We start from the raw sequence: 12,528 nt of genomic DNA on the forward strand, positions 1-12,528 counted from the left end.
GTGGTCCGTCGATGCACACGAGGGCCAGAAACGCAACCCCTGCACCAAATTGGGGGTTGCCTGTATTAGTAAAGAAAAATAAAGAAGCAATTAATGCAATCCAATTTTAAAAAGATGAAGGCATCTGTCTGTCTCAAAAAACAATGGAGTGCATTTCTGGGGGTGAAGTCAAACCACTGGAGAATCACAGAATATCTAGATTAATAATAATCAAATTTCAACAAATAAACAGGTTCACTGGAGTGTTTTCTCTATTCTAGAGGGGGGAAAATTGTGTGAATACTTCATGACAACATTCAGCGCATAGTTGCGGGAGAGTCAACTTATTTTCTCCTTTTAATGTAAGAATGTGGCACAGCTTACCTGTTCATGTGTGTCAAAGTTTGATCAAACGAATGTTCTCCAATCCTTTTATTGCCGGACAGATCTCTTCCACCGCTCCCAGTGTAAGTAAATTCATCACCTCGATCCTATATGAGGAGATTAATTACTCTTTAAAATGTCAGGACTGCAAAAACTCAAAAATACTAGTAGAAAATTAATTCTGTTAACAATTGCCTCGCATATAAAAACAGGTCAGCGCTTGATCTGCTGATGCCACAGATTTTTAGGTCATATCTTTATCAGCATATGAGTATGGGAAGTATACATATATATTACAACACATATGAATATTGGCTGCTATAAACAACTTTTTAGTAGCATAGATTTAACTTTGTTTGTCTGGAAAAGAGGTTGATGAGGTACACAGATCAGGAGATTGTTCTCCATAAAGTGTTTTCCCCAACCCAAAGTTAGGAGTCTGTCAATGATTTTATTGTTCTAAAATGGATTATTCAATTATGATACACTGTAAAACAGTTTAGCACATTATCTGTCTTCGCCAACCTGGCTCTTGCTGGGCTTGATGGGAATTGTAGCGCAATACATCTGGAGGGCACTAAGTTGGCAAATGCTGCCTTCTATCATCTCCTCTACAAAACGGGAATCAACAGATCACAAGGATCTGTTGGACTCATCCTGAATGATGTTTGGCAAGTTATTCTGACATACCCTGTTCAACTACAGTCGTACCTTGGAAGCCTAACACCTTGGCACTCATAGGTTTTGGCTCCCGGATGCTGCAAACCCGGAAGTGAGTATTCTGGTTTACGAACGCTCTTTGGAACCCAAATGTCTGGCACGGCTTCCACAGCTCCCGATTGGCTGCAGGAGGTTCCTGCAGCCAATCGGAAGCTGCGTCATTGTTTCCAAACGTTTTGTAAGTGGAACAGACTTGTACTGCCTCAATGGTTTGCTACCTTTCCTCAAACATTTTAAGGAATCGGTAACCACATAAGGTAATAATATCCCATTGGTGTTTCTCCACTGGGGAGGAAGACAATTTTCAGACATTCTTCCCCTGCCCCCATAGCTCTCCAATCTGCTCTCAAGGGTCGCTCAACCCTCCAGATCAGATTTTGGAGAAGGGGGAATTACTGAAAATAGTCTCCTTCCCCATTCCACTGAAGGATGCCTTCTATCAGTGGAAGACCCCCTAATGGATACCACACATAAACTTGGGGGGGGGGATCTAAACACAATACAAATTCGTTCAGCAACTGGGATGAATACAACAGTTTGCTAAGTATTAATGGGCTAAACAAGGTTGCTATCAATTGTTCAGGAAAAAATGTAATTTTTCATGTATAAAGAGCATTCCCACATTCTCCTGGTAAAAGCATACACTAACAAAATACTAAGGTTTTCTCTCACCACAATACAATAACTGCAAATGAACTGGAACAAACCTACTGCAACAGAATTTCAAGTGTACTCTATTAACATCACAAAAATTTTGGGAACTGAAAAGCAAAGCAAGGGAGGAGGATCTATCTTTTCCTTTTCTCTTGAGTTGTCAAGAATGTGAGTATGCAAAACAGACTATAAAAATTATTAAAGAAATGTTGAAATGTGTTGGCTAATACAATTTTAAAACGCAGTCAGCAGCAAGAAAATAAGTCAGGCTGTAAGTGGACCTCCTGACCCTTTTGTGACCCCCAAATTGGGCTGATTTGCCCTGTGCCACCCTGGAAGCAACACATCCACCCCAAAGCAATTCCTATGTGAATATAAAGTTAGAACAGGGTTTTTAAAAGGTCAGGGGGTGAGTGCACCAGCACTGCACAGGATCGCATCTTTAAGGGGGCAGAACTGGAAGGAGAGGCCTGCCGGTGGCAGGAAAAGCGAGACCTGGCAAGGGCAGCCCTGCCATAGACCTTCCCTAGCAAAGATGCAGCCACCTGGCAGTTCTCTCCTTTTCACAGTGCTGTAGCCTCCTTCTTGCTGATGCCTGTCTCTCCTTCCTGCCTGACCCTCTACCCCTCGACCTGACCTATAGAGAACAGGAGCTGAGTCCATTGCAGCAACCTACATCTTTAGTTCACATCTTATGAACTAAAAAATGATTAATGAATTATGAAGCATACATGAATGATTTATAATGTTTTATAAGCAATCGATAACAGCATTAAGGGCTATTAATTATTATTATTATGCTACTAGATACATCAATTTAATCCACCTCATAATGAAGATGAAGTGGAACGATAACCAGATCACTAGACAAAGGTGAGAAACTTAGCTGAGGAAGGGATTTTTCAAGTGCAATCTTAGGCTTGTCTACTCAGAAGAAAGTCATCTTGAGTTCAAGGGGACTCAGTTTCATCTTTAATATTTGTTGCATATTCATTTGTCTGTGCCACATTCATTCATTCACATATGGTGTGCGTTTGTGGGTGTGTTACAGTATTCACAGCAGACCCAGCAAATTCAAGGTACTTAAGTTACCCCAATTGACTTCATAATTTTTAACAGACCTTTTCTAAGTATGACATAGCTGATCATCACCCATATAGGTTTGGTCTTCTAAGGCTACTTATCTAAGAGTAAGTGCTACTGAACTCAATAGGACTTTTTCTGAGTAGAAATACGAAGACCACTACAAAACCCATTTATCATATTATCATAAGATAACCAAGTCTGTAAGTTTAACAGATTTCCAAGTACTTACAAATTCCTATAACAGGCCATAGTAAAGTAAGGAGCAAAGAGAGAGGATAGAAATAATATTTAAGACCAATATAGATGCAATGCTAGCATGGCCATGTACTTGTGCTTAAGGGTGGAGATGAAACCACATAATTGACCAAGCAGCCCCTTCTCTCACATGCAAATTCCCTTTGATCTCTCTTTCCTTGGTTTAGGATTATGGGTGTTGCCTGGCTAATGTTAACCTATCTGTACTTGGAATCTAACTTCAGAACCTACTGCAGGTAAGGAGAACTTGTGAAGTAGGAGAAGAGGATTCCGAGAAAGGGGATTTCAACCTCTTAAACTTAGTTAATAGTGCTGGTTCTACTATGCCGGTATAAATCCAAGTGAAAAAGATTATTCCACAATTATTCATCTTTAGGTTTCTATCATCTTTTCCTGAGGCACTGCCAAGATCTACTGTTCACTCAACCAAATCAGGTCACTTGTCAGATACAGAAAGTTACAGGACTGCAACTCTGGCACAGAAGTTTCTAGATCACAAATATGTATTTGGCGAACCTGACTTATAGGCAGTATAGTGAAAAGGGAGGCTTAAACACTTCTATAATAAAATCTAACTGTAAGATAAAAATATCAGTGCACAAAAGTGTACATAATTTGAGTGGCACTTTAGCCCATTGAGCTTCTGAAACACATCACTTGCTAACCCATCATCATCACTAAGAAAAAAGAAAAGAAAAGAAAAGTCAACAGACTCAGAAGTCATGGTATGCTACCAAGCTATGCTTATGCATCTAGCTTTGTTAGGATATTAGGACCACATGCCTTGACCTTCGCAGTTCTTTCCAGTGATGATAATTTATCAGACCAAGTATGTTCTCATGGGATTTCTTCAACCAAACGCCCTTGATATCTTATATATCGCAGCAGTAAAAAGAACTGAATAAGTGTTTGGCAAAGAATACGTAATATTATGATGCTACTGAGAAGGTTCATTTCATTTTCTTTACTAATGGCTCTTAAAAACAACTCTTAACACATTGCTTACTGCTTTATCGTTCACCTGAAGCATGCTTCAGAATTCCTCCTGATGGTACAGAGCTGAAGAAGAGGGTGTAAACATTACTCTGATTGTAGAAAACAGCTTATGCCTAAACAAACCATAGCTAGATTCATGAAATCAAAAAGAGACAAATATTGTTTCATCACACAGAACAGCTTGCAGCTTAATTTCCCAATATCTGCTTCCAGGGACTAGACACTGGCCTGGTTGCAGGGAACAGTAAACCATAGTTAAAAACAAACTATGGTTTAATGTGAATGGGTCTCCATGGTGTTCCACCCCTTTGCTATGGAGCGGCAGACAGAATAAGCCAGTCTGGCTTGTTGTGTCGTCTGAAGGCAGGCTTGTGATTTGTCGGTGGCAGAAGTGGAGGAACACTGCTAATTCACATAAAATAGTTTGTTTTAAGAGATACTATACCACAAATATCTTACTCTTTACAGGTAAATATTGCTATTTATGTTTTTTAATCTGCAGCCTCCTAAACCTAATTCTCACTGAGGCATCAATCTGTGTCTTGTCTGAAACATTGTATGTTTCTCTGCACAAAAAAACTATCCACACGTAGATGGGTACCATATCAGGAAGAAGTGATTTCTCGGATGCACTAGTTTTCGACATGTTTCGACATGTTTTCTACAGGTTTTTGTTTTTGTACAGAGCAACTTTAAATCATGTGAAACCCATCTTGGAGTCTGAAGTGGTATATGAACCAGGCATAGCTTATCATCTCTGTCAGATTAGGCCTAAAAGGAATACTCTTCTGGGTCCCAGAATATGGGCAGGATGCAGTCAGCTTGCTGAAGCCAAGCAACTTTGGTTCTGGACAATACCTGAATGGCAGACTGCCTCAGAACCCCAGGTACAAGCACCACCTTGATTTCCATCTTGGAAGTAAGGCACAATATAGATGTAATAAATAAAACAATGCTGGGAAAAACCAGGATTGCCACCACTGGAAAAATGTAATATAATAAAAGCATGGATATAAATGTCAGTAAGCTTCATCTGAAACAGAATACGCTCCACGTGCAACCTTTTTCCTAAGTGCATGTGTCATTGTGTTACCAGATGCAACGGAGGCAAAAATCACAATTTTCTATGACTGATTTTTTGTAAAAAATAAATCCCAACATTATGAATAGCTAAACACTATATAGTAGCAAACATTAAATCAAAGTGTATGTTGTTGTGGGAGAGGAGGGTCAACAATTTCAATGGAGTTTGAGTTGAACTATCTGTGCTTGGAATCTGCTAGTGAAATACTAAAATAATTCTTAAGCAAAGAGACCCTGCTTCTGAAGATTCTAAAGAACAGCATCTGTATTTTTGGCCTGAGCATTATGGAAAGAAACCTGAGCTGAGCCAGTATTTGCAGCTTTGATCTCCACATGTGTAGGCTCAGGGAGACATCAATGGACATTGCTTCCCAGTAGATTCTGAAGTTTTACTATTAGGAGGAGACCCTCTGGGAAACTAAACAAATCTGCTGGACCTGGACCTGAGTGTGGATAGTACAGCTGAAATGGGACCTAGCTGTGGGCAGCCTAAGGAAGGTACCATTCACCTTTGGTTGTCTGCCCATAAAAAGCAAATCTAGAGTGAGAGAATAGGATCCACTGTTTCCAGGATCTCATCTCATTGTTAGAAGTTTGTGAGTGAGCTGTGTTTCTTTGCACCCTGGGTGAGAACCCAGAGGCTGGGAGGGAAAGCGTATCCAAAGGAAAATAAACTGATATTGAGATAGATTAGTAACTATGCATTAATATAATAAATTTTATATGTATGTAACTGTGTATTTTGGTAATATTTTGTTTTAAGTTGTCTGTTGTTGCTTCGGGTTTTTTGTACTCTGCTTAGAGAATTTTTTAATAGATTAAGCAATATAGTAATTAAAAAATCAGATCAAAACAAAAAAAATACACAAATAACTAAAACACACAATTAATGGCGGAGTTTGGATATGAATTCTGTGAGTTGTTTATGGCTGCAGCTCATATGCTAGTTGGTAAACTGTGGAAGAAATGGAATGTGACCTTGTACCATCCAGATAAACACTGCAAAGAACTGAATAATGGAAGATAGTAATGAACTCTCCCAGCACACCAGGTCTGGAACAACAATCTACATGAAGGACTACACCTGTGAAATGGATTACTTAATGAAGGTGCTGTTTGTATGGTGGAAAAATGGCCAGCTGGAAGAATGGTTTAACGGCAAGTGAAAGACGTCAACTGGGCCTTAAAAAAGAAATGATGCGCTTATGCGAGATGATCTTATGTTCTGAACCGGAGCGGGCAACTTTTTGTAATAATTTGGAAAATTAATTTTAAAAAAATTGGGGGGGGGGGGATTTTCATTTCTGATGAGGCCCCCAAAATAGGTAGCTATTAGAGGTAAAACCCTCTATTTTGAAAACATGTTTATTTATTTTTTCAATTTGCATCCCACTCTTTTTTGCAAGATGCAATGGCAGAGTGTATCAAACATATGGTGTTCAATTATCCGTGAATTTGCACTATACAGATCATTAGGACTACTTTACTAAAAAAAACTGAACAAAAAGGCTGTTTTTCAGCTGCTACAAGAAGCTATACACTGTTGGCATCAGTCATTGGAACCACCAGCATGGCCTCTCCAGCAGATCATCTTGGGCAGAGGCATTTCTGTACATAAACAAGTCCCAAACTGTTTAGGGCTTTTATAGGTAAAAAATGATACACTTAATCTGACTTGCTGGCAAATAGCCTTGACACCAAGGCCGCCTATTTGATGCAAGTATAGACCTGCTCCTGCACAGAATCCTGTAGGGGAGAAGGTGGGGTGAATTTTAGATGGAGAGAAAGGGAAGCAAAGGAATGAAGCAAGTCATTTGAGCACATAATTCCTAAATAACTGTTGCCAACGACTGCTTTGAGCCCTTCTTCTGTCCCCCAAGACTAGGTTAGGGGTGGGGGAGAGAGAAGGATTTGAGCGTTTCTCCTTTCATCCCCCCACCTAACCAATTAGGCTTCCAGGATGCTCACAAACTGGGTCTCTGCTAACACATATATAAATGATAGACAAGTAGGTACATACACAACCAGAAATACACCTATTTTAAAATGTTTGTTGCAATATTACAAGTGCCGTTAAATATTGTCAAGTTTTCTCTAGATATGGTATTTAATAAAGAAATTAAATCAACTCTCGGTGCACATAAACAAATCTGGATATAAAACTTACTACTTCATCTTCAAATCCTCCAGCCAGCACAAGGGAATAAGCTCCATCATTACTCCGTCCATGAATTCCACCAACATGAGGTCTATGAACACCTGCTTCACTCACCTTGGTGATAAAACAAGTGAAAGTAGTTTGAAACAAGTTCTTACAGTGATGGAACAATGTAGTTTGCATTCTCCTTTTTCTTTGAACTGTGGCTTTCCATAACAGATAAGCCGCTTTTGTAAATAGTTTCAAAATTCTTAGGTTGGAATTTGGAAACTGCCTCCAATACAGTGTGAACCACCACTGGCTTATAGCAGACTCTTTAGATAATGGCTGATGGCATCACAAACTGTTTTAAATATTGAAAATTCAATTGGGATGCAGTTGCTTACTGGTGCAGATGACACAAGGAAAGAAGAAAGCTTAAGGTTACAAAAGTAAGAGCATGTAACCTACATCAGGAAAAGACAAAAGATAGACTGAGACTTACTGGTAGGTTTTTGGATGCTTTCTAGAAAGAGTCTTGACTCCCAATTATTTAACAATGGTAATGACAAGTCTTTTCCCACCTCTTACAGTGTTATTCTTAACATCTTTTTCCAGACGTAGCCTGTTCCATGGCTCTAGTTGGCGGTCCTCAGGTATTTATTAAAAGAACAAAATAGACTGCACAAGCCTGATCTGCCCATCCCTAATTTATTTAATACCTGAACTCTGAACTTCCAGGTTGCTCCAACAGGAACTCCAGGTATGGGTCCATAGTGGTTAGAAGGAACAATAGTGCATTCCTTAGTACGACCAACACAAGCCATACCCTACAAACACAAGAGACAAGAAGGTGATGTATTCCAGCCTGTATATGTATTGCAATTGAAATTGCTTTTACATACAATTTTTATTATAAAATTACTTCAATATATTTTACAGGAAGCAATTTTAAAAATGCAACCAACCAAATAAATAAATAAATAAATAAGTGATTTAGCAAAGTGATTGTGGAGCTTTCTGATGAGATACCCATTTTAGCTGTGTTCAACCCTAGCCTATCACTTGAATCAAAAAGGACATTCTTCTGGTGTGAACAAAACCTACTTCAGTGCATTATCACTTTGAAATGGGGGAAGGGGCATATTTGAAAGATCTCATGGTTATGATCTTAAAGAATAGTCAGATTCACAAGGGAATAGACAATCCTTCAGGTATCACATTTCCAAGTCATATAGGGTGATTTACAGGTCAACTGAATTATGTCCCAATACAGACTTAAAGAAAGAGGTGGCTTGAAAAACTGACATTTTCTGTTGTTTTCCCTGTTCTGTGGAATGCCTTACACTCTGCCATACGTGAAGCAGCATTCATTGGTTGCTTCAGATGTCTTTTGAAGACTTACATTTTTGCACACATTTCCCCAGAACCATAAGACTGGATCCTGTTTTGCATGTTGAAGTTCTCTGAATTTTTCTTTTATTGGCTTTTATGTGTTTTTATACTGCTGATTTCTTGGTTTTAGGTTGTATTGTTGTTGTTTCTTAATGATATACTGCTTTAAATATTTCTGAAATATTACGTGATTTATAAATTATTTTAAATAAATAAATAAATGCAACTGTTTCTAAATACACTTTACCTTGCCCCAATCTCGCTGGCTGTCTGTGTAGGCAGATGGCATCTTTGCCTTCTTTTTACTCTGCTTGAGCTTTTCCCCAGCTTTTACAACTTCATTAGAATCATTTTTACAGGAAGGACAGTACCTAAAAACAATGGAATGGTTTAAAATTAACACCACTGCCTGAAAAATACACCAAAGGTATTTGTTTTTTGTATTATAACCAGCATATTAAAATGATGAGTGGACTAAAAAAATCCCACATCTTCATCATTGCCCCTTGTTTCGTTGCTACTCCTTTGTTCTAATGCTGCTGCCTTTTCGAGTATCTGAAGTATGGATATAGGCTGCAATTATTCAAAAATCAGTACAGAAATAACCACAATTGTATATTCTCCAGTATTCTGTCATTCCAAGGCCAAGCCACTCTCACAAGAGGTTCCTGAGCTCACCGCTCTAAAACACTGCACAAAGTTAGGGACAAACCTACACTCTTATAAAACTGAAATTCTATTCTTCATACAATCCCACATACTGAACATTTAAAAATGAAATAGTGTTGCATTACTTACCAGTCTTCATCTTCTGGTATCTTGCTTAAAGGTGGGTTCAGGCAGTATATATGGTAGGCCATATTGCACTCATCACAAAGAAGTTGCATGTGGGCATCCTGTTTCCCTCCACACAAATAACAAGAGCAAAATCGGCATTCTTTATCAGGGTCCGCTCTGCAGTGCTTGCATTCTGGACCACTCTTTCCTGCAATGAAAAATGGCATAAAACGAGCTTTCCTTTCAGTGAGGGGCCTTAAAGTACATTCCACAGAAAATTGATTAAAACAACAAGCTATACTTCTGATCAAGTGAGTGGCGACTATAGATAGCAGTTGGGGACTGAGTTATGAACAAGTTAAACAAGAGCAACACTGCAGGAAGTGTTGAACTTCTTATGGTAGATGCATCCTCAGACAGGTAAAAGTGGGGAAACCATTAGCCCAAGAAGCCTCTAGGTTTGGACAGCTGGGTGGTCAGGTTTAATTGCCCTGCAGAAAACCAATCTGATAAGGGTTTGAGCTCTGCCAGAAGACATATAGGCATGATTGTCTACAAAGTGGAGAGTACAGAGGAACTTGAGGCACCACATTAGTAAGAAGTAAGATTTCACCATGTTAACAGTGTCCCAAAGTGTTGTGGAGGCAAAAAATAAATGCAACTTGGGTTGGCTAATTGTGATTGTCTACTCACCATATCCCCGTATGACATCTATGTATGGGAAGACAGAAATCCTCCACTGACAAAACTGTGCAATAATGACAGCCATACATTCTATGAATTCTCTGGAGACTGTGGCTAACTCAAATGGGGCAACTCTGAAGCAGAATAGGAAATGGTGATGCTTGGGCTTGGTAGTTAGGTGATAGTAAACTTAAATTACTCCTGTGCATTCATTTCAATGGCTCTGTTCCAAATAGAACCAACACTGAATGCGAGCCTTGGTCTTTAATTGTTTTAAGGGACTCTAGAATATATATTTGATTACTTTTGCTTTTACTGGGTCATACTATAAATAAAGAACCTTGCACTTAATCAGATGAATCAAAGTTTCAGCTCAAGAACTACTTGCAAAATGGCAATTTTTATTTGATACTTGTATCCCTTATAACTATGGATGTAGATTTGGCACAGAGAGGCTCCAGTAAAAGGGAACTGGCTAACAGTTGAGTCGTTAGTAAAGGAAGTTGGCTGATTAGTCAGGGTTGAATTATACTCCTGAACTGAATAAAAGCTATTACGTCTCAATTTGATTTCAAGGTTAGCTAGGTGTGGGCATTCTTCCAATAACTGAGACAGGTGTTTTTGTCTAATAAACAACAACAACAACAAAGATAACCACAACATAAATCTATTTCCATGAACTGACACAGTCTGCATATCTACCCACATAACGATTCTGGAAACAAAGTGTTTTACTTCCACAATTTGAAAAAGCTCTTTGACAACTTTTATAAGTGACAGTTTTGAAAATACTGTATAAAGAACAGAAAATTGTATAAATAATAGAATATGCCTACTTTTGAACTCTCCATCTGCAAATGTCAGTGGATACGCTCCTGGCTTTTCAATCTTGTATATTTCCTCTATAAAAAGGAGTTTGCAATCATTTATGACATCTTCTGGACCGCTGAAAATTAAAGCATAAAAGTTTTGAGCTCAGTTTCTCCAATTCCAATTATAGCATTGGCCAATTGAAAACAGACTGCTACTTCAAACCACCCATGTCAGTTGAAATTTTATAAATACACTCTGAGTTTTACTATCATTTATCATGATCTTCTATTTAGCACTATTTTCATTTGAATCACCATTTATTAAATGCTATTTATTAGAGCTTTGGCTTTATGGAGACAACACCCGGAAAAAAAGAAAATCTCTCACTGAAGACTGTTGGAAGAACTTGAGAAGACTAAGCACTTCTTTATTATACTGAGGGTTATGTTCCGGGGATAGCTGAAATTGCATGTAGTCAAAACACATTGGGTTCAATGACAGGTGAAACTGTCAAAGTCTTTCCCCACCCTTTTTTATTTTTAATTGCCAAGATGAATGCACACAAGTTAAATGTGCTTACGTTGTGGGCTTGTTATGTTCAAAAAGATGCTCAGCTTGTCTATTAATGCACAAATTGAAAGAGAGTGCTTAAAGACTACTGCTTTTCAGTGTCGTCAGTTTTTGTGCTTGTTCTCACTCCTCCTTCTAGTAATAGGGCAGACTCCTTGATTTTCAGTTTACTGGCATTTGTTTAAGTTTCCCCTGCCACCATTGTGAGGATGGAAAATCTGCCAAAATGTTTCATACCACAGGCTTATTGAGCACTGCTGCAATAAGCAGAATGGGAGGGGAAGAAAAACCAAAGAAGCGATGATTTGCCTTGGCTCTGGAAACAGTCTTGTTACAGGGGGGAAAGAACTGTTCAATCGTCAAGGAGAAAAGGAGGAGGGGCATCTACGCTGGCAGCCATCCACACTGAACAGAACACTGCCGTGTTTCAAAATCCAGCAAATTCTTGTGCGATGGGGCAGTTTCTCTTTCTTGGCTGCAATTTTGTCTTGCTCATTTCAGAAGCCAAGCCTGCTTTACGCTTCGGGAAGGCAGACATACTAAACAAAAAGAAAATGGCTTACATTTGAGAGGGAAACGGACAAGAGTGAAAAAGTCCTCCTGCGCACTTTCTTTGTATCCTTGTAGAGCAAGGCTGGCAATGCAGTAAAAGCGCAACCCAGCAGACATTTTACTTGTGGTTAACTATGCTTGAAGCACAGAAAACAGACTTGAGACTGTCTAATACAACCACCCTTTATTACCCTTTATTTCTTACATCTTTGTATTTCCTCCTCGTTTCATCATTTTTGAAAAAATAAAAATCTGAAATAAACTTTATTCTACACACAGATGTGCTCAAAATTAAACTACTGAATCAAGGAACAGGTGGTAAGTACCATTAAACCTATCAAATAAAGATGACAACAAGTATTCTGAACATAAGTCAGAAATAATAAAAATACTGAATCTAAGACAGTCAAGAGAATTATGAGTTTTTAATCCTCTGGCAGGAG

The 12,528-nt window shown here is 38.7% G+C and overlaps 1 protein-coding gene across 2 annotated transcripts in view; it reads right to left on the reverse strand.

The window, feature by feature from the left end:
* Positions 1-12,528, reverse strand: part of UHRF2 (ubiquitin like with PHD and ring finger domains 2) — a 49,456-nt gene that overhangs the window by 9,422 nt on the left and 27,506 nt on the right. For both annotated transcript variants that reach the window (XM_083419766.1, XM_083419765.1), the window contains 6 exons: positions 10,987-11,096; positions 9,488-9,674; positions 8,937-9,060; positions 8,017-8,124; positions 7,325-7,429; positions 364-470 (listed from right to left, as the gene is read on the reverse strand). In XM_083419766.1, the coding sequence (XP_083275892.1) occupies positions 364-470; positions 7,325-7,429; positions 8,017-8,124; positions 8,937-9,060; positions 9,488-9,674; positions 10,987-11,096 (741 nt within the window). The remainder of the gene's footprint in view (positions 1-363; positions 471-7,324; positions 7,430-8,016; positions 8,125-8,936; positions 9,061-9,487; positions 9,675-10,986; positions 11,097-12,528) is intronic.

The sequence above is a fragment of the Podarcis tiliguerta genome (assembly GCF_965153285.1).
Source record: "Podarcis tiliguerta genome assembly, chromosome: 17".
NCBI classification, from domain to species: Eukaryota; Metazoa; Chordata; class Lepidosauria; order Squamata; family Lacertidae; genus Podarcis; species Podarcis tiliguerta.